This window comes from Branchiostoma floridae, chromosome 18, assembly GCF_000003815.2.
Source record: "Branchiostoma floridae strain S238N-H82 chromosome 18, Bfl_VNyyK, whole genome shotgun sequence".
In the NCBI taxonomy this organism is placed as follows: Eukaryota; Metazoa; Chordata; class Leptocardii; order Amphioxiformes; family Branchiostomatidae; genus Branchiostoma; species Branchiostoma floridae.
Genome location: NC_049996.1, coordinates 6,518,195 through 6,542,287, shown reverse-complemented (window position 1 = coordinate 6,542,287; position 24,093 = coordinate 6,518,195). Strand labels below are relative to the sequence as shown.

General features: G+C 39.3%; 1 protein-coding gene across 7 annotated transcripts in view; it reads left to right on the top strand.

Annotated features, from left to right (window-relative positions):
- Positions 1–21,933, top strand: part of LOC118405908 (tyrosine-protein phosphatase non-receptor type 23-like) — a 76,378-nt gene extending 54,445 nt beyond the window's left edge. For 6 of the 7 annotated variants that reach the window (XM_035805740.1, XM_035805738.1, XM_035805742.1 and 3 more), the window contains 14 exons: positions 1,313–1,464; positions 3,662–3,841; positions 4,162–5,740; positions 7,140–7,343; positions 8,317–8,413; positions 9,020–9,084; positions 11,147–11,287; positions 12,152–12,280; positions 13,539–13,594; positions 15,301–15,405; positions 16,866–17,004; positions 17,392–17,452; positions 18,916–19,176; positions 19,490–21,933. In XM_035805740.1, the coding sequence (XP_035661633.1) occupies positions 1,313–1,464; positions 3,662–3,841; positions 4,162–5,740; positions 7,140–7,343; positions 8,317–8,413; positions 9,020–9,084; positions 11,147–11,287; positions 12,152–12,280; positions 13,539–13,594; positions 15,301–15,405; positions 16,866–17,004; positions 17,392–17,452; positions 18,916–19,176; positions 19,490–20,010 (3,690 nt within the window). In that variant the 3' untranslated portion in view covers positions 20,011–21,933. The remainder of the gene's footprint in view (positions 1–1,312; positions 1,465–3,661; positions 3,842–4,161; positions 5,741–7,139; positions 7,344–8,316; positions 8,414–9,019; positions 9,085–11,146; positions 11,288–12,151; positions 12,281–13,538; positions 13,595–15,300; positions 15,406–16,865; positions 17,005–17,391; positions 17,453–18,915; positions 19,177–19,489) is intronic. The other variant, XM_035805744.1, reaches the window with a different exon arrangement.
- The last annotated feature ends 2,160 nt before the right edge of the window (positions 21,934–24,093 follow it).

The window sequence follows — 24,093 nt, the reverse complement described above, 5'->3', positions numbered from 1 at the left end:
GGCAGAAAATGCTGCCTGGTTGGTCGGCGGAAACAGCTGCCTGGTCCAGTTTTGGGACTGGCTTTGGGGGTTTTGAGTGTTGCATACAGCAGAGCAAGGTATCTTGAGTGCAGCTTGCTCTGCCGTGAGCAATACTCTAACCTCCCCAAACCACACCCTGACTGGACCAGGCAGCAGTTTCCGCCGACCGGACTGGGCAGCAGTTTCCAGCAACCCCACACTACAGTAATCCACACATCCTTCTTCTGGGGGTCAGAGCTTCCAGAGATCACAATTTACATTTAATTTGTAATAAGTATGTTGTACTTTTTTCTCCAGGGATGTCCCTGTAGCTCAAATGGTAGCAAATTACAGTTGAGCTCACGTCTCTAACTAAAATTGGTACCTGGGAGCCCCTGGTTCAATCATGGGTAGGGCATCTTGGTTGGGACTGCACCTTAAAATGTGGGTCCTGTGTTCGAGGAGGTTCCTCGAGCAGTTGGTAAATACATCAATGATGCCTTCATAACTCCACTCACGTGTAGTGATGAATGGAGTGCCATCGCTCTGTGAGGTCACGGACGTCTTCAGATGGAGCAGCTCTCATTATCTGTTTTGACCCTATCCATTACATCCGCTTTCTGTCGGGTCCAGCAGTGGCGGCAACCTACTACTTACATGTACCTGCTCCTACTTCCTACAGCCTACTTCCTCCCTCTTCCTCCACAGCCAACATGAGGCAGCCTCCACTGCTTCCCCTATCCTGTGCACTGCATTCTTTCTTGCTCTTCCTGTCGCTCCTCCTGCTGTTAATAGCTTCCACATGGACTAAGCTGGGAAACCTCTGCACCCTACTTCTACCGGGAACAGCCAGGACTGCCATCCTGTAATGTGCTGAATGCTGCTCTTTCTGTTGCAGGAAGATGACTCTCTAACAAGCACCATAGCTGGCTATTTCACCTTCATGTGGCGCTTTCTCTTCCATTCTACTAGTACTTCTAGGATGCTTGCAGTTGTTGAAAACACCTTATCATGACGCTAACAATACCTTCCCTAGGAGAGGACTACTTAACAGCTGGAAAGGATGTGTGCCATTGTTCCCGTCTCACCACAGAGCTTGCAAGCTGGGTCTTCTCTTAATCTCCATCTATACAGGTTTACTGGTTACGGAAGCGTGTTGTACACGGACCTCAACATGAACGATACTTGAAATAACACCAAAAATGCAGCAAGAAAATGTCAAGGTCATTTTGAGCGATTTCCTCATATTTTGTGGTGAACTTGAATGACTTGAAGTATGTACATGACTTTTTATGTTCTGTGTTCTTTGTAGGATTTGTTCAAACAGGAGCTTAAGAAGTATGACCAGGTGATAGCATACATCCACCAGAACCTAGCTGCTCAAGACAATATCCTAAAGGCACTCACTGAGGTCAATGCCAAGTATGCAGCTACGAGGAAGGCCAGCATAGAGACTGAACAAAGGTACATTTGTACATGTGCATGAAGCACCTCTCCATAACAGTTTTCTCAGAAGGATTTTGTCACAGCATAGGGGCATCTTAGTGCAACAAAGCCATGTGCTAAGCGATACCAGAGCACATGTACAAAATTAATGTACATTGCAATTGTAGTATGGGGTCTGTGGGAATCCTCTCCCTGAAAATGTTCAAATCTATAACCCTCAGTAACACTATTTCCTGCATTTTCAGGGCCAAATTTGTTTGGAAAAAATCCAACATATTTTACGATTTAGTTTGTCACAAAACAACCCTTTGCTGCTTGTAACACTGCATAGGCAAACCACAGCTTTGGGACCCAAATCACAGGCCTGATGAGAACAGTCTACATCAGGGCAGTTTTGGGCTTGTGTCTATCACAAGTACATGCAGACTAATTAAATGTGTTGAAGTTGCCATATTTTCTCAGATGAAGTACACTTTTTAAAAATTTTCAAACATCAAAGGTGCTGTAATTTTTTGCCAAAGTCAGATTGTATAATTGAGGTTTAACGTATTGCATGGATGAATGTGCTTAAGGTGGCTGCTACAGTTCTAGGAAAGATGCAAAACTATAGTACATGTTTTTGTTTGGTTCAGCACTATACAGTGATTAAATTGTTACTTGCAGTAGGTCATTCCTTAAGTTTGTAGAGACAATCATGCCTTTGGGGAACACTTTTAATTTACAAATTTAAACAAGGACAAAGAGGTCCCTGATTTGTCACTCACTCACTATCTGTTGTTTGATTATACTCCTGCTGTAATCCTTGATTTGTGCAAAGGGGAAAGAATAGAAAACATAATAAATTGAATTTGTTTGGTTCAAGATGTGTTAAAAATTGGCAGAGAGGGACGCATACTTAACTTGATTATTACCTCCATTAAGAAATGGAGGTATAGCTTTTGGTATGTCTGTCTGTGTGTCACTGTGTGTGTCTGTCTGTGTGTGTGTCTGTTTGTGTGTCTGGATATTTGTGGTCACCATAACTGGATTGTAATGATATTTGGTGTTGCATACTATTAGACAAAGTTCAGGGTCGACTTTGGGCCCCCTGGTGTGTGACCTTGGACTGCAGTACAATTTTTTGCATCTTTTGAGCTCAACATGCTTTGGTCTTAATTTTTTGGTGGCAGATAGCTTGTGATGTAAGGAAGAAGTGATTATGTTGGGCCCCCTAGTGGCTTGCTCTGGAACTGCAGGGGCATCTTTGTCAAAATCTTTCAAGGAGCATAATGGAACATAGGACAGATGGATTTCCATGATATTTAGCATGGAAGTATCTTTGGCAGATGTGTACATTATAAAGTGCAAATTATGCAAATTTTTACTTTATTTGCATTACTTAATGAGCACAATCTATATTTACAGACTGGTGTTTTCCACTATAGGACTCAAATACATGTACCGTGTAGTTTGTGGCAGGTGGAAGATTAGCAGATACCAATTATGCACACAAGTCCCTAATTTGCATAATTAATGTGAAAGTGTCCTAATTCATCTAAGTGCAATCTAGTAAATGATTGGATCGTCAACATTGTGACCTGTGTAAGTAACCAATCATAAATTATGCAAATGTGGTTGACATTTGCATAATCAGAATATTTCATGGTAGTATGAGGTCTCCGAACTCTTGTTTCCATTTTCCATTTCAGTTCCACAGACACAGATTTGTCTGGGACTTACCCCAAATCAAGGGTAGTTTAATTGGGGTGCATTCTTAAGTGTAAAAAGTATGGTTTGTGGCTGTTTTCTTGCCTTTTTTTTTACTTTTGTCAAAAATATTGAAAAGTGGAGGAATAAGTTGTGGCTACACTTGGGTATATCAGGTTAGCTTGAAAGTCCAAGAGCCAAGGAGGATTTCATGATGCAGAGCATTGTGGAGAAAGATAAAGAAAGACTGAATGTAGCTGCAGGACTTTTCAAAGACTGTAAAGGCAGAACATGGTGAACGACGACGAGGAAACACAATCATGCATTTACTATACCTTACCCTAGATCCTCCCGCAACACTCTTTTACTATAAGAGAGCACATTTTCCCGACTGTACTAAGTTTAGTAAGGTTAAACTGGTACTGGTTAAACTGGTTTAATGTACCACATGACTTGTGTATATCGTATAATCGTTGTGAATTTTTTATTCCTTGCACTGAGCTTATATAATGTACCTACATTTTTCTAGGAGACAAAATATGGTCCAGTCACTGATTGCCTCTTATGATGCAAATGAAGACCTGTTGGCCAAGTGTCAGAAAGGTGTGGACTTCTACCAGAAGCTGCAGACCAATGTCAGCAAACTTCTCCAGAGAACCAGAGGTGTGTGTAAGGTACAGGAGGAGGAAAGACAGCAGATTATGGACAGGTGGGTCATCTGCCAATCGTTGCAGTATCACCTGTTGTGACTCACTGCCAAGTTGTCAACACAATTCATTTTGAAACACCAGTCCTGTTGCTGGATAAATGGAGTAATAGCAGAGGTTTTGAGTTTGCAGTAGCACAATACACTAAGCATACATTTAGTATCAGCTTATCCTTACTTCATTTTCATTATTCATTCTATATATAAGGAAATTTACGTGTCCCTGCTGCATACATGTACATGTAGCAAACACCGTGACTGATACAGCTTCATTAGACTTCAGTAGATAAAAGTCTTAACAGACTTTTTTCCTGTTCCTGTAGGACAAAAAGCAGACGCCCCAAGAAGCCACCAGCCCGTCCCACTGCACCAAAACCTAACCTTGGCCCTACAGCTGCATCAATGGCTCCCCTGCCGACGCCCATCACCACTGGAGGACCTTATAACCTTGAGGAACCAGCTGTTGGTGTGTTCCACACAGTTGTACCACCTAATCCTCCACAGTTCTCCACTCCTTACTCTGTCAGAACCTCAAATATCCCAGCTGCATTGTCCGTGCAGTCCAATCTGAGGCCAAGTACAAACCTGGACAACACTATGTCATCCACTGGTACAGATGGAAGTCTGGCATATGGGAGTGCTGACATCAATCCAGTGCATGATCCTTTAACTGCACCAACTCAGACAGATTTCCAAGGCCCCCCCTCCAGTTGGTCACACCATCAGAATACTCCAGCCCAGTCAGTAGGTCAGCTGTCATCCACAACCTTGCCTCAATCTGTGAATAACGGACAAACATATCCTCCACAGTGGAGTTTCCTAAAAGGCTCTTCAGAAGACAACATGTCATGTGGAGAAGGGGTGATGATGAGTAACCTCCACACACAGCCATACCAGAGCATACAGCAGCAGCCTGGTCCTGTACAGCAGCACACAGGAGGACACATGCATGGGAATCACTTCCAGTGGGGTGGCAGTGGAATGGCCCAGACAGTTGACACTCTCAGCACCCCTATTGTTACCCACAAACAACAGGAAAGCCTTCTGCCAGCCATGCAGCTGCAGGAGAAAGGCCCAGCTTTTCCGTCTGCAGGACAAACCCAGGAACTTCCTCACAAATTTAACCCTGGTCAGCAGTATGACCAGACAACAATCAGCTCCACTCATCATCAGGGGAGGTTTCCTGTCGCCAGCAACAGCCAGCAGCAAGCACATTTGCAGGAAGACAGTGCTTATGGAATTCAGGTTCCTCAAACGGTTGTCAGTGACCGTTGTGAATCTGTTCAACATAGCTCAGCTCTTCATTTCCCTACTGCAAATCTGAATGTGAACAACTCAGTTCCAGCCTATGCTCCTCCTAATCTATCATCAGAAATGCAGTTTATGACTATTCACCCTGGGACGGGTCAAGACTTTCAAACTATCAAATCACCAGGTTTGCATGTTGTCACTAATCAGACGGCCGATGGTACCGTTCATGGTGTTCATCCCCAGCTGCTGCCTTCAGGTCAGCTTCCATTACTACCACAGAGTATCCCTCAGCACCAAATGGTACCAACATCCCAACTGCCTTTCCAAAGCACTCAACCAATTAATCAACAGGATTCTAATGTAGACAATCAGAATGTACATCCGGTGACTTTCCTGGCCAACCAGAATGCTGCTCCAGGACGGAAGGAGACAAATTTGCCCAATCAGAATGTTCTTCAGATCAATCCATCAGCTGCTATTGCCAGTCATGATCAGCATTTCCCTGCAGTTGGACCTTCAGCTGGTATGGTGGGTGGTGGGTCTATTCTGCAGCCTGTTCCTGTCATGAGCTCCACAGGCAACACTGGTACTGATGACCTGCTATCATCAAGTCCAGAGGGTGAACACCAGGCTCTCAAAGACTCTCATCAGGTACGTGTACACTTTGTTGTTCTTCTCAAAATAATCTTATCAGGTTGGTAGATCATAGAATATTGGAGTTTTCTTTTACACAACTAGTTTTTCTAACTTGCTGACGTTTTGATGTGTGTCAGACATCTTCCTCAGAGCTTCTAACCAGTTAATGCTGCTTCTCACCACTATATGTAGCAGATCTAGGTGGCATTTTTGTGCTGAGACACAGTACCAATGATGGCTAAGTTCTCGTCCCGGTTCATCACTGGGGCTGACTTATGTATCAAGATGACTTCTTGAATCTCCTGGATATGTCTGTTGTCTTCTTGGTCTAAAAGCTTGGCCCCTTCATACATAGTCAATGGCAATTGTTCTTCCTAGTCAACAGTCAATTCCTGGCAATGGGGTCTGTTACTACAGATTTCTTCTTTTTGTGCCTGTCTTTTTTGAGATCTGGTTGTGTTAAGAAAACTCCAATATCCTTTGTTGTTCTTGTTGTTGTTTTTTGTTTGTGTTTGCATGTGCACTGCATAACTTGAGAAGTTGTGGGTGGTACATTGTAGTTTCATCATGAAGTTCATCCATCAAGTCTTAACTTTAGAGCTGTTCCAGGTTTTATAATGAGGATTGAGGATACATGGGATTCACAATTTTTTTTAGCATAAATCTAACAAAATGAGAACTGGTGAAATATATATGCTAGTCTTGTGGTAAGGTCTGAGTTATAATTAAGGGTTAATGACCTGCCTCGAGGTGTATATGGTGTCATAACGCCTGGTCCTTTGCTATAACCACCGAATAGCGAACGAGGTGGTTTTATGAGGTGGTTATGGCAAAGGACCAGGCGTTATGACACCATGTACACCGAGGAACAGGCGGGTCATTAACGTTATTATCATATAGCCTACACAATTTTGAGAACTCCTTTATGACGCATAGATGCTATACGTGTGAATTCCTTTGTCAAATTTCTGAAGATTCACATTTGTTCTTTGGTACATACATTTGTATAAAGAAGATTACAGATTGCATTTTGAAACCAAAATTTCCATGTGAAATATTTGAAACATTGCAGTCTTTGGCTTTTTAGAACAACTCATCATCAATGTTAACAGAAGGAGCCATTCCCCCTTGCAGTCTGTACTTATTCCCTCTACTCTGGCATACATGTATGTTTCGCTCCTTTTGATTGGCCAATGCCTGCATATCTCTTACTTTCTTGTGTGTATCGCTCCTTGCATTGATGCCGGTGTAGATCTAGATGCAAATCGACATCGTTGCCGGTGTGGATTCCCGGTGCTGGTGTCGATTCATTCTGACCAATCAGAGGAGCAATACAAACCGGCCTGGCAATAGTTCTATATGCAATAATGTCATCTTCAAAATTCTATTCAAATTCAAATCATATATACTTCAGGTTCTGATGCCAAAAGTTCTGACCAATGAAGACAAACAGGAGCTCCTTAGGAAGACTGAGAAAACCAAGTTACTCCACGAGCCTTATAATGACCAGTCATCCTTAGACAAGCTGTTAGAAGAAGTCAACAAACTTGAGAAGATAGTTGAGGGTTTGGAGAAGAAGATGCTGAGTGGCCAGACCAAACTTGAGAGTGACTGGAAGGTATGGCTTGTGTCTCTTTTTTTTTAATATGCAGTCTTAACTTGTCTACAGAATGATTATTACCTCAGTCTGTGAAACGGAGGGTTTTTATACTACTGACATTGTATTTTGCCAAGATTTTGCTGAACAATAGGAACTCAACATTGATTGAGCTGGGGCATCGATTGAACCATTCATAGAAACTGTTAGAAGCCTGGGTACCATCCTATTTCTACTGGCTCTCCTTACATTTGCTGCCCTAACAAAATATTTTTACCCAGGCTACATGTTATAAATGTTTAGGAATTTTATTCATCTTTTACTGGAAGAGCGGCATAGAATTGGAAAAGACCTTCCTACCTGGTAGAAAGGATGTACTATAAATAGTTTCATTACCTCCATGGTTATATTTTCACTAGCTTTTGTGTGAATGGCTAAATGGATTGGTTTCATACTTGGTGTGTTGCTGGGTGTTACAAAAGCTGGAAATGTTTACTAATAGATATTGCGCCCTTTAGCAGCTTCCGTTGGTACTGCAGCAGAACTTCTGGTTTTGATATCTCAGGTTCCTAACAAGCTATAGTCACAATATTGGGGTGTTAGATGGCTCTATTGATCAGGAAGAAGTGATGTGAGTTTGGACCCCCTAGCAACTAGGTTTGGAATTGCAGGGACAATTTTGTAAAAACATTCTGAAGAGGATAACTCAAGATAGGAATATTAACAGATTTTCATGATTTTTTGGCATCTGGGTAGCTTTGACAAAGATGTACAAAATGAAATAGAAATTGCACATGTTAGGAGGTCATGTGCATATTTAATTGCATAATTAATGAGAGAATTATATCATATCAGATTTTTCAATTTATCTCTTGTCCAAGTCATGCTATGGTCTTGACATTTGGGTAGCAGGTAATTTTTGACGCCAGAACAAGGTGGTTTCTTTGAAAAACTGTAGATATTAAGCTGTGTTCCTGCCTTTTGTCCTGTACAGAGTATGATGGAGGCCCAGGAGAAGGAGTCAAGACAAAAGTCCATTTCTGTTGCTCGCTGCTACTCCATGAAAAACAGACATCCAGACATCATGCCCTGTAAGCATCTTTTCAGATTTAAAATTTTATTATAAGATCATGTTTGATTTCTTGCTTATCAGATTTCCTCTGGTTTGGAAAAAAAATACCAAAGATGATCACAAATGTCACAATTGCCATGAGGCAAAAATGATATTGAAATACCTTACAGCCATTCTTTGGTTAGGTCTTTCTTTGGCTAGGTTCGTCTGTGCTAACCTTGCAAAACATGTTGTATAAACATGTATGGTAAACATGCTTGCATTCCATGATGTGGACATTACCATTTATTGGGGAGAACATCAAAACAAATTGCTGGCCCTTTTTTGTTGATTGAACTGTAGATTATTGTACTTTATTTTTTGTATGTTTACCATTTATTCTGTTATTCTACAAAAAAGTCATGTTGCAATTAGCCCTTGGGCAAGATCTCGCAAATAAACTTTTATAACCTATTTCAATAGTGTCACATACACAAAATGTACAATATTTACTTTTGTTTGTGAGGCTCTGTTATGTATTATGCTAACAGTTACTACATGTATGTAAGCACATGTTAACAAGAAGTCCTATCCGCAATTTGTTACTGTAACACAGTGACTAAATATGCTGTTCTTTGTGTTTCAGATGATCAAAACAGAGTAAAGCTTTCCAGCCTAAAGGATGATTACATCAATGCCAGCCATATAGTGGTAAGCCTTGTGTACACTAAGTACATTTGTATGTAAACTCTGAGGTTGTCTCATGCACATGCACTGCCTTTCGCAGGAGTTGATGAAAAAGAAAATTAAAGAACAACAAAAGTGTGCTTGAATGATGACTGAATGTAATAGTTATCATTTTTTTTACCCAGACGAAAGCTCTGTCTGGGTACAAGAGGTAGCCATAGTAGAGTAGGGGTCCTTGCAGTGTGAGTGATTCAAAACCTAGTTCATCGGCCACACATGGGTTTGCTTTCAGATTGAGGCCACCTGAATAAGCGCTGAATGGCAGTTGCTCCAGACTCTAGCTTGCAATTCAGCCCCGCCTATACATGTATATTGTAAGCTGAACATCCTATTCACTCCTAGCTCCAAAAAAAGAGTAGTCGGTCCACCAATAACAATGCTAGCCTTGGTTCTACACTTTTGTAAGTCACCAGTCATCAAGGACTCGCCTGAGAGCTTAACCTTGGCATGAATCACACAGAACCCCAGACAGTGCCAAGATATGACCACACATATTCCAACTTTCAAATACTCATTGCATTACTTGCCAGTAACCAGTGAGGCACCGCATGTGGTCTAATTCTGCACTCGTGCATTACTCCTGATGTCTGGTGATGTCTTAGCAAACCCAGGCCTGACAATGTTACAACCATTTTTTAATCGGGAAACATACCAAATTTTGTTCTTAATATTCAAGCAGTCACTCAAAATTGATGTAATGGTACATGTATCCAAGAGCCAATATTCTTTTTTTTTTTTACATTAACCACATCATAGAAGATTGTCCAGAAACGAGAGTACTAGTGTTGAGTAAAAAATAAGGAGTTTTGGATAACTGTGTGACCAAATCACCTGATCATTATTTTTTGACCTGGGCACCACCTAACAAACAGTTGCTCAAACCTGGGTTTTGTCACATCCTTGGGTTAGGCCACACCAATTTGATTTGTCGCTTCTCGAATTTTTTTCTGAGAAAAATTGGTTCGACTGGCAGCACAAAAAAAAGGTAAAGAATTTTAAAGATAAAGTTCTTTTTGCCAAAAGTCTGGTGTGGAGAGATCGAGGGGCTTACTCAAGTTGCACAACAAAAATAACAACAGGTTTAACAAATAAGTTAAACGTGTTTTCAGATTTCCTTGGAATATTTCATGCAACAAATCGCTTCTTTTGATCTAGTACTATGTATTCCAAACGTTCACTGATCACTAAGTACTCACTGTGTATCTTTACTCTCATCTCCCAAATAAACACATATAACCTCCATGTAAACATCCCCCAACAAATCTTCAAAATCTAAACTGGAAACTTACCAAATTAAAGGATAAACTGTGTTGCTACGTTTGTCTGAAGGAAAAAAGATGATAAGCAGGTAGATTCTTTTTATTCTATTAGTTATGCCATACCAGTTTATTATATACATACAAAGAGCAGAATAACCATAGATATCTTGTTCAAATTATAATCTTCAGTTTGTAAAAAAAATTGGGCATACACAATGTAGGTTCTCCGCTTTGACCCATAACCGGCTTTCATATTCAACAAGTGAAAATGTACATGGTACACATGTACATGCATTTTCTACGTGGAACTTAAAGCAGGTGATCAAGGACATTATTATTTATAATTACTGACATATGATCAAAATCATCAGATATCAAAATCATATTTCTAGATATTATCCCAAATAAAACTCATAGTAACATCCCCAAAACAAGCAAAGTAGGTTTTTGCCCATAAACTCCTCTTCCATAGTGCCGAAAAGTTTTTTGCCCTCCCATGTGGCAAGCCAAGACTATTGGCTTTCTTGGATGCCATATTTTGGCTAGACTGGCTTATATTGTTACAACTTGCCCAGGGAGTGTCCTTGTTTAAAAATGTTGCCTTTCTAGTTTTCATTGAATCAAAGTGACATCTTTTCATCATTCATCAGGTTTGCTATGTCATGAGGTCTTTAGGGTCTTTTAGGCATTACCAAGGAGTGATTTTTATTAATGTGTGTGACAGTGTCATGGTACATGTGAATCATATCCTAAACTTCTTGTTCTAGCATTACGAGAATCCTTCCTGTCCAAGGATAATTGCTACACAAGCCCCCCTCCCCTCCACATATGCTGAGTTCTGGACAATGGTGTATGAACAGCAAGTTTCTGTCATCATCATGCTACTCAACCAGGAGGAAAGTGGAAAGGTATGGAAAATAGAACTCATCATCTGGAAATAGTTTCATAAGGTTGGTAAAATGTACTCATATAGTAAGGTGCTTCAAACACAACCAAAATAGTACTTAATGCCAATCAGATCCAGCCATTCTAACCTGATTATGGTGTCTGACAGACCACCTCAAGTGATAGACTTAAAAGATTGACACAGCAGAGGAACAGTGTATACAATCATGTAGATAATATATCACACAGCATACAGAGGGACAGTTATTGTGTACATAATGTAGATTAGTATAATGCATAATTTTCTGCACTCTTACTTTCGCACATGTACATGAGTGATGAACAAAGTATTTTAGTACAATGCTAAACTTCCTTTAAACACAAAGGTATATAATTTTTTTTTTAATGGATCAAATGTTCAACAATCACAGTCACATTCTTCAGGATCAATCATTGATGATGATCACTACTATGATCGGACTACCAGCACAGATGAATGTCCACGATACTGACAAAGCATGTTAACTTTGATGAGTGGAATCACTAATACATCCATGGTAGGAAAAACACATATTGCTACATGTGTCGGGAGCTGATTAAAGCGACTGGCCTCCTTGCTGAGCTGGGGTTCAGAGGATGTCTACTAATTAGCTGATATGACTTCTCGTCCATATCTTCCCAGTTATCTGCACACATGTACATATAATAAGTGGCAATAATGATTATTTCCACGGAGACGGTTTCGTTGCACGCCGTCTGCACGCAGTTGTGCGATGATGCACTTTTTTCACGGTTAATAGTACTTATAGATCTTGATTTTGTACTAGACAATCTCCCTTTGAAGATGTTGTTAAATGTAGATAAAATTCTTGTGTCACCTTTTTTAGAAATGGCATTGCTATTGGCCAGCAGAACGAGGTGTTGCTGTGAACTATGGTCAAGTGACTGTCAGCTTGTACAGCATTAAGACTCTTCCTACACACATAGAAAGGATGTTCAACATCTCACACAAGGAGGTATGCACAACTTTCTTATTTTTGTCGCTACTGCAATTGGAACTTGTTTTGCTTGCTTCAGTTTGAGTTGTTATGTTGGAGTGAGGGATTTTCTCTTGATCTGGATTATGTGACAAACTCCATTTCGAAGTTGTGAAATGATTTGGCACATTTCTGAGTAGTGAAATGTGCTGAATGGGTGTGCAACTGAGTAATATCTTGAAGCTGTGATTGATATATTGACACCTGTTTGATCACTTTACAGTTGTTATTGTTCTTCCAAACTTGCTAAATGATTCTGAAAATCAGTACATGTCGTTTGACTATTGAAATGATATACTGATAGGTGTGAAACTGTAATATCTTGACACCTCAAAATTTGCATACTGACACATTGTTTGATCAACTTTTGGTGTCTTTCACTCCATATTATTAGATTTTTGCCACTTCTTGATCAGAAATAACTTCTATATTGTAAAAGAACATACTCAAATTAAATTTATCCATTATGAATTAAGAACTTATACACCTAAAATAGTTAGTAATTTTAAATGCAGGTAGTATGCTGAATACTGGTTGAAATGTTAGTTCTGCAATGATTCATTTTACAATGTATTTTGATCTACTAGTACTGTAAATGCATTTAAGTTCGCAGGGATTTAATTTTACAGTTACCGTAGCAGGGAAAAGGACTGTTCGCGGTGGTTTTAAGTTCATGGTTGCACTATGCACTGTAGTCTCTTCCATCCATCCATCAGTCCCGTAGCTCAGGAAGCCGTAGGGGCGGTAAGACTGTTCACAAGTGATATCGATTGGCGCAAACAAGAGCTTGTAGCCTTCATCATTATGCACATGAAAAACATAGTTTCATTGCAGTGGTGTGTACCAAAGTGCTGTATTTTCCCATAGAAAAAATAATATTTGGGGGCAATAAAACCTGATGACGTTATCCATATGGCCCAAAAAAATCAGATTTAGAATTCTTTCATGCCAATCTATCAATATTCGTTACAGTTCCATTCTTTCTTAATTGATTAATTAGAAAACAATGGAAAGTCAAAATGCCAATTTAGCCAACCCTGAAACCTTATAAGTTCTATCCAAGAGAAGTGACAAACGGATTCAAACCCATGGCTGGGACATCTGGGATTGGGGCCAAACACCCTGCCTCAACACTACATACAGGACCCTACAAAACATGTAGTACATGTTACACTAAGACTGAGATTAAGGTACAAAACTAAGGAATTAATGCCTAATATTGTGTTTTCTGTTTCAGACCCGACTGATGAGGTCTGTAGTTCATCTGCAGTTTACAGGATGGCCAGATGGAAAGTAAGCTTCTAACTCCATGATACATGATACATTGGTGTAGGAAAAATATTATGTATTTCAAATGTCATTGATAAAAAGAAAGCTGATAATAAGAAATGATAAGTTGAAGAACAAGATTTCACATAGTATCTATTTACTTATGATACTACTGACTTTTGCATATTATACAAAGACAGAATATATGTGCATGTGCAGTCAATGTAGAAGATATCTCAGGTTTTATTTAGTGTAGATTTGATTTGATTTGATTTGATTTATAAGGCATGAAAATCCAAAATAAAGAATTTCAAAGTAAAATAAAAATACCATGCAGGAGAGAGGGAGAAGCCTATTAGGCTACGGCTTAAAGTCTCATTTTTCTTCCCATAGACTTCTTTGTTATAATATGTGTTTCATGTGGTCGCTTTCATATGAAGCTACAGCAAATGTCCATTCAACAAAACCGAAAGAATCACTCTGTTTAGAGAAGTCACAAAGTATTATCCCAACTTCCCCACATTGACAGACGAACAGAAAGCTACTTTTCTCTTGAAATCGCAGAACCCACAAATTTTAGAAAAGGTGGGGCTTTTCGTCTCCCTCTGCTTCCAAAAAAGAAGTCAAACCCAACCTGTTTAGAAATAGCCAACACTAGTATTAGATTAGAATATTATTTTCACTATGTGTATACCATGTACTTGCAATTAGCCCTCGGGCACGAACTTGCAAATAAACTTCTTATTATGCTTTAACCTCATTATTCAATCTATGTTGAGCACGTTTACACGTGTAATGGGGAAAAATTGCCAGTGACCAGACCCCATTACATTTCTTGTTTATAGCAATTACAAACTACACATTTTAGCGTGGTGTGAAGACAACTGCTGCCTACCCAAATACTAGATACTACTAATAACAGTAACTGCTACTAAAATTTTGTACAATTAGTCAATCCCTACAAGATTTTTGGTATGTAGGTACAGTCAAACCTGTATTAGGGGCCACCTCTACAGAGGGGCCACCTGCCCATAGTGGCCATTTTTTGTCGGTCCTTTGGGTATTTTATCTACAAGTTGCCACCTCTATACAGAGGCCACCTGTCTATAATGGCAACATTTGTCCGGTCCCTTGAGTGGCCACTATAGACAGGTTTGACTGTACCTTAGACAATGTTGTAAAAATAAAGTACTAATTATGCAAAACTGGAATACATTTGCACAATCAATGAGAATATTCTATCATAACCACATTTCTATGCCTTTGCTAAGAATCTCCTGCTGGACAAATGTAATCACCTCAACAGTCAACTGGTCAACCATTTTTTTGTCCTGGGAGATTTTTGTGATTTTCTTTGGAAGCATTTTTTGTATATCTTTCAAGAAAAAACAATTGTAAGCTTTCTCTCTGCCAGTTTTATTTATAAAGTTGTTCCAGACTACTCCCAATAGGAATTCTGTGAACTTTTGTTTTTTTGGCGAGAAGATATTTTTTCTGTTTCCTTGGTTGGCGTCTCCACATCAAATATTAGGAATATCGGAAAATCATAAAATGGATATATCAGTGATAAGGATGCCTACTCTATAGTCGGTACTAGGTGAGTTTATGTAAGTTTTGTCAATTAGGGTTTCATAGTAACGTGTTATTGTAGGCTTACATACAAGATTGTGACTGGTATATACATACTGGTTTGTGACTGATATATGATACATGTATTCTTTATGTTGTAGGAGTGTTCCAGACAGCCCAGATGCATTTTTGCAGTTCCAGAAAGAAGTCCTGGAATATCACAGACAACAGAGGAGCCTGCAGACACCCATGGTGGTTCACTGCAGGTGACATTTTCTGTGCCAGTCCATCAGTAGCTTTGTGGTAGATCCAAGCGGCAATTTGCTTTTTGACATGTATATGTTTTCAATTTGCACCCCCAGTTAAGGTGGGAGCGTAGACCTGACAATGGGAGCTGATAACTTCTATAACTTTAAGGCTAGTCAAACATTGATAGAGTAGTATCCCACTACTATTGCAGGCCCCTGTGCAAACTTGTGCTCAACAAAAATTTTAACTTTACATGATTGTATACTTATTAATAACTTTTTTGTTTTTATGCATTAAGACTTAAGGTTAGTGCTTTGTGTATCAATGGACTGATCCTTAAGCCTTGCCCCCTGTTCAATCATGTTATATTTCGAACGCCTCCGTCAAAAACAGATTGTCAGACAGAACTGATAATGATGACTAACTTTGGTGAATTAGCTTTTTTTTTGCCCTGAAATCCTCTCCGACCGGGCCTTCTTTGTTGAAGGCTACATCCACTGGGTATGGTCATTTGAAGAGGGGGCGGATGTAAAAAAAAATATTAAAAAAAAATATAGGGTGTTACAATTTCAGTCAAAGCAGAAGTGGGAGGCACCGCAGGACAAGTGTCACACAACAGTAGAAACAAGGTGGGCAGGAGTTGGTGGGCAGGAGTGTTTCTGACATGCGGTTGATGCAAGTGAAAACCAGGGTACTGTGTACATATATCTGTGACAGGGTTTCTACTGAGTTTGTTGTATGCATAACGGCTGCATACATCCTCATGACAAAAACGAAATTGATAAGAAAGCAGCTTGGGCACTCGTGGGGTTTGTACTATACGCCAACTACTAAGAGTCCCTTTTACAATGTCTGCTAGTGCAGAGTCCCGTTACCCCTGTCTTATAATACCCTACTCGTGCATCTAGCCCCCTAATAATGTAATGCTATGAGGTGGTTCTCCCTCCCAAACAACTATGTGTATATATACTCCGTAGGTGTAGTCTTCAACAAAGAATAGCATAGCATTTTTCTTTGGCCATTTCTGTCCCACTTGGGCTGTTTTGGCAATATTCGAAAAAGAATAGGGGTTCTACCTGGTGCTATTTGTTTGATATGGCATTCGATCAGGATCAGCCCATTAAATCATAATTTGTGTTGCCTGTTTTTTTAATCCAGACCTGTGAAAGGTAGCAACTGTTCCATGTCAGGGCTGTCCCACTTATTGTTGTGGAGCCCATATAATCTTTGTCATTTAAGCTTACAAATAAATGCATTTTCAGAAATTTCATGTCATGAAGTTCTGATTTTTTTGACAGACACAAGCAAATTTTCATCCCAGGATAGAGTGAAGGGTCTTGGAGACAACCCTGTTCTGTCATTAGATGGAGGTGAAGTGTGATGCTTTGCAATGATTAGAAGTGTATTGAGGCACACTGCCAATGCTAGCAGCTACATTTTGTACACTAAAGCTGAACATGCCATATATTGTGTGCAGTGATGGTGTTGGGAGGACAGGAGTGTTCTGTCTACTGGCTGCTGCTGTTTCAGATATCAACACAGAGAGACCCACTCCAGACCTGGTCTCCCTGGTGCACCAGCTCCGCATGCAGAGAAAATACATGATCTCTGAGAAGGTAATTTGGATATCAAGGGGCAGTCTCATGATTGATTTATTGATGGACATTTGGATAAAAGTATATTTTTTTGACTTTTGACCCATTCACCTCAGCCAATGGTCTCCAGTTCAGCAATTTTCTGAAGTCTACATGCCACAAAGCTTTCTTCAGATCCCACCCAAGATTCTCAATTGAGTTTAAGTCTTAAGGCTCTGATGGCCACTCAAGAACCTTCTAGACTTTTTCCCCAACCAAGTTGTTAGTAGACCAAGCCTTTGTGGATTTTTATGCGTGCTTGCTACCTGGTGTTGAAATGTACTGATATTCTACGATAATAGTTTGCAAAAAAACTTTGTTGTTCATATCATACAGTTTTTTGTGACTGTAATATTGATATTTTGGCAGGCTCATCTCCAGTTCTGCTACAAAGCTGTGCTGGCACATATAGAGAATCTTCTTATCAAACGTGAGTTGTTAATCAAACACTAGTCTACATTAGGCTGGGGACATTATCTTGGATCAAGCAGTGGTGATTTACAGTTGTTTGTATTGAAATAGTTACATTTTCCCTAACTGTATACATGTAGGTTTGATTCATGTTTTGATACATTTTTTATACATTTTTGGCGCATGTTTATGATTGTTACAGGGGAGATTGGGATCCAGGGGAACTCGGAATGCTCTCCTAGGAGAGATTGGAATTCCAATCTTCCCTAGGAGGAAATTGGAATTCTAACAGGACAATCTTTGATTCTACCAGGTGAAATTATTTGGGAAAATAGACTGAATCTTTTAATCAATTCTACCATAAGAGGTAAGCCTAAATTACAAACTATTCTAGGTGAATCACTTCATACAAAGTCATGTATCTAAAACAGTACTTTTTGCCGTGCCACTTGGCAGCTAAATTAGAATTGTTAAATGACTGAGTCTATGATTTTCCAAGACAATTTCACATGTCTGAATTCTGGTAAAATCAAAGATTGTCCACTCCAGGTAGAATTTGGATTCTGATTTGTTTTTTATTATATTTAAATCTAAGTTTATCGGATATGGGATAAGGTAGTAGTACTATTCTAGTGAGCAATACACAGCATATTCTTAAACTTTAATTGTCAGGACCTCAGTTTAATTTGTTAGTAATTCAGCAAGTAGTATAAAATACACTTAAGTGAGTAGTATACAGCACATTTAATCCTTTGTTGTATTGTTTGAAACTTTAAAGCCACTCCTGGTAAAATCAAAGATTGTCCTGACAGAATTCTCCTTGGAGACGTTGAAATTTCAGTACTCTCCTAGGAGAATTCCAGATTCGTCTAGGACTGGTCAGAATTCCAATCTCCCCTAGAGCAGATTGGAATTCCAATTCCCTCTAGGAGAATTCCAAATTCCCTGGATTCCAATCTCCCAGTGACATGTACATTTATGTCATATGGTGTCAACTTTTAACCATTAATTTCTGAACAGCAAAGCTCTAGGGAAAGTGAATGAAACTTCTGAGGCTATCCTAAATGTACCATTTGTGAAGTACAAAATTTGTACTTCACAAGTGGTACATTAGGATAGCCTCAGAAGTTTCAAGTACTGAAATCTTTACTTTAAAGTAAAGTAAAGATTTCTGTACGCACCCATATATACAATATAATGTAGGTACATACAAATAAGACAATATACAATATAGTACATTATATAGATAGTAATTAATGTTTTAGGGATAATAGATTCCCTGTGAAGAAAGATTGTAATGTGATTTGCTTTTGACAGCAGATAAGTGCACCCAAAGGTGTAAGTTTAAGTAATTTTGGTCTCTTTGCATATGACAGAAAAGTCATATTCCTTTCAGTTACCAGTAAAGTGACAGAAGTTTCCATTTTGCATGTCACAGTGTCACCTTGAATGTGAGCATGATCTTGAATTTCATTTCATCAGGTGGAATCTTGAGAAACAAAAGTCCAGAGATGCAAACAGCAGATACAGCTACAGAAGCCCCAAAGGTTGGATATACACGACTGGATTCCTTTGATCCCCTTTCTGAAGATGCTCCGTTGACCAAAGTCCAGTCATCTCTGGAGAAGCTGAGCAAAGGAGAAGGGACAGATTTCAGTGGCTCTACTTGTCTTCCATCAGCAGACCTACAACAGACACTGGGCCTCAGAAATACCAAACAAGAAAGGGATATCAGCCTTTCAGGTATGTTAACATGAAGGACAGATTTTGCCACTTTTTCTCACTGGAAATATTATTGAGGCATCACTTCCAATGTGAAAAGATACCTGAAATCGAGGTCCAAACTCAGTGACCAGATGCTTGCTGCAGAAGTGACCTTAAGTTTGTAATAGTATACGTCTTGTATACTCACTGACTCACTAAAATATAGTAAAATGCAATGCTGGAGGAGAAAGATTACCTAATGTAAGTAAGAGCTTACAGAAATGCATGCATTATGAAGAATTTACCTGTAAGATGCTCATTTACAATCTTCTTTTTCATTGCACCTTAACAGCCCTCACCACCTCTTCTCCCTCTATTCCTGCTGCCATTAATACGGATCCACAGCTGGAGGCAGTCCACAGCTCTCCACCGGCAGCACAGCCCTCAATGTCTCCTAGCCCAGCAGAAATGTCCCCTAGCCCAGCAGTAATGTCCCCTAGCCCAGCAGTAATGTCTCCTAGCCCAGCAGCTGCACAGCAGCAGCTACCTGCACCACATATGCAGCCTTCTCCATCGCTGCCTGAGAAGGGTACTGTACATGGTGTTAAATCGAAGAACACGACAGGGATCAGCATGCAACATGAAGTACAAGGCAACCAGGATTGTCTCATTAGTAGGAGATCTGAAGGGACTATGTTAAGCAAATGTGACAGAAATACCCCAGTTCTGCAAGATTTTTTGGTAAATGTTCCTTCCCAAAAATTGAGTAGGAAGACAGATTTTGAGCAGAGAAAAGGGGGTCTTGATGTACAAAAAGACCCAGCTGACCCTTTCAGCCTACTGGACCCATTTTGGACAATGAAGACAGAATAGATGAGATCAGCCATAGCAACCAATCAGATTGAAGTGTTAAGTGAAAAGGTGACAGAAAACTCAACTCATTAGACTGAAATAATTTTAACATCTGAAAAAGTTTTCTGTGCCTTTAGATGGGTATCTGTCAAATTATATCAAATTCTTTCTGCTTCAACTACATGCATTGTACAGCTGTATGTGTCAGTCATAGAAATTCAGACTGCCCTATCTAGTTCTACTACATTAATCCCAGAAAAAGGCCTCATTGTTTGATAAACAAAAGTTATTTAAAGGTATCAGACGGTATACACAGCATTATATAGATTTTACAGGTTTAAGGCCATGTTGATTTGATTATTTGGATCAGATATTGGCATGCGCATCAATTTTCGTCCTTTTCCAGAAATTAAAAAAAAGTTTTAACCATGCTTTGAATTGTACAAAACATCTGCAAAAGGAGCAAATACATGTCATGGATTAAACAAAAAATATATCGGGAAACTGTCAATTCCAATGTCAAAGAAGAAGACTGTGAAAATGAAGAATCTATTGTTTGGTATTCAAAGTGGTGTTCGTCATTTGTTGAATCTTCCAGACCACTTAGACTTCATAATGAATGCAACTTTTTTTTGGTCAACCTTTTTTTATTTACACGCTCGCATCAGTTTTGGGCTTCACAGAGAATTTCATCTATATAAATGAATCAACATAGTTACTTACTTATCCTCTTCGTCCCTGGAGAGACATAAGGCCATAACTTTTTCAAATCAACATGGCCTTAACTAAAAGTTAAAAGTATTACATGATGCATTTTCCCTGCATTCAGTTAGTGGATATGCAATGTACTTATATGCTTATTCCTGTGGCAATGTTTGTTTAAGAAGATTATCAATAATATCTATATATAATCAATAAGATTTCTGTTCCTCAAAAACGTGTTTCAATAATTTAATACCTGACAATTGAGCTACTCTCGGCCAAACTCTTCCTGTCCTACATGAATTGATTCCAGTTCTCTTTTACCATCATCTCCTGGGTTACAGAAGGAGGAAAACACGGAATGTGCAGGCTGGACATCATATATAAGAAAATGAACATGCTGAAAGTGATCAGTTCAACTTTGACATTATCATTTTCTCATTCAGGATTTGAGAGTGGCTTGATTATGAGCCTTAGGAGGAAGATAACACTATGATCATCAGAAGGTTATATGCTAATAAGGTGTACATTTGTAATGGTTTGCATGTATTGTGTAAAAGGAGCTTCAACATTAAGTGGTACTATCCAGTATTTGTTTATACTGCTGCTGGGATCATTAACACAGGCATAGGCAGCAGTCAGCTAAATTAAAATCAGTAAAATTACTCTTGAACCTTAGACACTTACATGTTCATTGCTCAAGTTAGATATGCTGAATAATGCACACCTTGTTATTAACTTACACTTACATGAATGGCACCACTTCTGCTTTGAAAGCTGATATGTAAAAAGTTATTATCATGGTATAATTATTTCGATGTGATAATGCAACAATAGACTCCTAATTTTTTTGGTCAGTGGCAATTGATTTGTGATGTGGATCGCCCCTTTCATTGATATTCAGACTTAACAGTTTTGAGAAGCTGTTGTTCAGTTGGTTGACAGAATAGTACATGTACATGCTAGATCTTAGATTGGTAATGATCTATGATATGTACATGTTAACTGATATGTATACTCGTGGTAAAGCTGGAAATTTTGTATGAATACATGATTGCAGATACAATATGCATTTGTAATGTAACTTGTATTGTCCAAAGGCTTGAATGCCAGGCAGAAGTTCACATCACTCGCTGTCTGCAGTTCCCTGTTACAAGTTACAATCCTGTGCCATGACAGGATTGGAATGCTGATTGTTCTGCCATACATACACATGCATGAAATAAACTAATATTTGATATATACTTTTGTGAATGCTCACTATACCAGAAAGGTGCATACCATTAGATACATGACCTCACACCAGCTATGAGGAACAGATAGTGCAGAATCAGTGCCAGGAGTGTGAGACCAAAAGTAATGCAAGTACACATGTAGTTTCACAGCAAGCTCATTTTTGTGACACAAGGGTAAATTGAATGTCTTCCAAACTTGAAATCATTGTGATCATTTTGCACATGTTACATGTGGGTGAGGGAGAAGGAAAAACAGCTGTGTCCTGATGTGTGCTGGTCAACTTGCTCAGCTTAAAGTCACACACAAACTTTTTGTAGTTGAAAGACAAAGGGAATCCTCATCAAACAAGAGTTCGGAGACCTCATATCTCGATGAAATGTTCTGATTGTGCAAATGACTTTCACATCTACATACAGTGTATTGAAACATGCTACAATAGACTTTCATTACATGAAAACAGTAAATTGTTTGCCGGCTACGCAACCCCCAATAAAACCTTCCATGACAAAGGCCAAAAAATAGGGGACGTACACCAGAGCCCAAAGCCTCCAGTGTGGAGAATCCAAATAAATGAATAAAGCAAACAATATCTCCTCTGGGATTTCTTGCTAAAATTAAACAACGATAATCTCGAGAAGTTCTTCCGTAGTAGCTGACGTGTCACAGCATCTGCTGTCCATATTAATCAACAGTCACCTGAGTGTGCATAACTCAAACACATATTGTGTTAATGCAGAAAGTGAATTTCACGCTAATGACTTCGTCAAACGCTAGAAATTGCATTTTCTGCATTAAACTACCTCGTACCTCCCCAAGATACCAACACAGTAACACACCACACTGTTCAGGGGAGCCGCCTGCTACAGGCACGGCATCAATTTGTCGACTGATCAAAGAACGGGAAAAGAAGGGAAACATTAAAGCAATTCTAAGTACCTAAATACCTTTTTTTTTTAAACTGCCAATCTCGCTTTCGAAATGTCTCTAATGTAACCGAACTTCGCTCTTCCGTCGTCAATGTCTTTTGAACATTCTGTCTGGAATGCCGGGTTATACCTGCTCTCAGAAATGTCAGCCGAAAACTGAAACATCATCAACTGCAGTCTTTAACAAGTTCATTACTAGTTCTCAAGCACTGGACAGGTGTAGGACAGTTTTCCTTAAGGTCTCAGCTTAAGCCCGGTTCTGGTCTTGCTTGGACTCCCCATTACGCATTCTTATCACAATAAGTTAACATTGTCAAACATAAGATCAGCGTTAAATCAATGGTTAAGTGAAGTCGCTACGACTTACGGGGCCTACAGCTTAAGTATTAGATAAAGGCCGATAAAGGTTTTACTCCTTCGTTTGAGAGTTAAAGTTTAAGAATAACCGAGTTTTCATGCCCGATGTTTAGCTTTGAACATCTGAAAACAAACGGAAAAAAATGCTCTGGCCTAAAATGACCTTTACCAAGGAATCCTAGCCAACGTCTTTTAAATACGCTGTGACCAAGTCAAAATAACAAACACCACTTCACCGAACCATTACCAACCACAACACCACGTAAATATTGTCAGCAGTTGAGCATGTTGATCTTATACTTTCACTATACCACAGGCTAGTTTCAGGGAATAACAGAGTTGTCAGCATGATGTTAGTTTTAGATGTAGAAAAGCAAACGCTACAAAAAGCCTTGTCACACAGCAAATAGCCGTGTCACGTATAGTCCTGGGACTTTAGCAGCTGGTGACGTCATTCTTCATAACTAATTTTGCACATAAGGTCACAGCAAGCAAATTACATTGTGCGCTAATGATGATTTTCAAAGAAAGGAAGAATTTCACTGCCAACATGACGGGAAAGTACCAAAATTGGAACATTTCCCTTGTGGAAGCCTTGACTGAACTTATAGAAACGGTTTTAGTGAGTTACATTTATCCATGGTCGTAGGAATGAAACTAGTGTGTTTGTGTTTGCCTGTGTTTGTGTGTGTTTGTGTGTGTGTGTTCGTGTGTGAGTGCGTGCGTGTAATTGTACTTTTGCATTCAACATTATGATATCTATGAGTGCACATGTGTGAATTATCTCACATATTTACATGTAATGAGTGTATTTAGCTGTAAACAATATGTTATGTAAACAACAGGCATTCTAGCTGCTGAGGCGAACAGTTTTGCTCTTAAA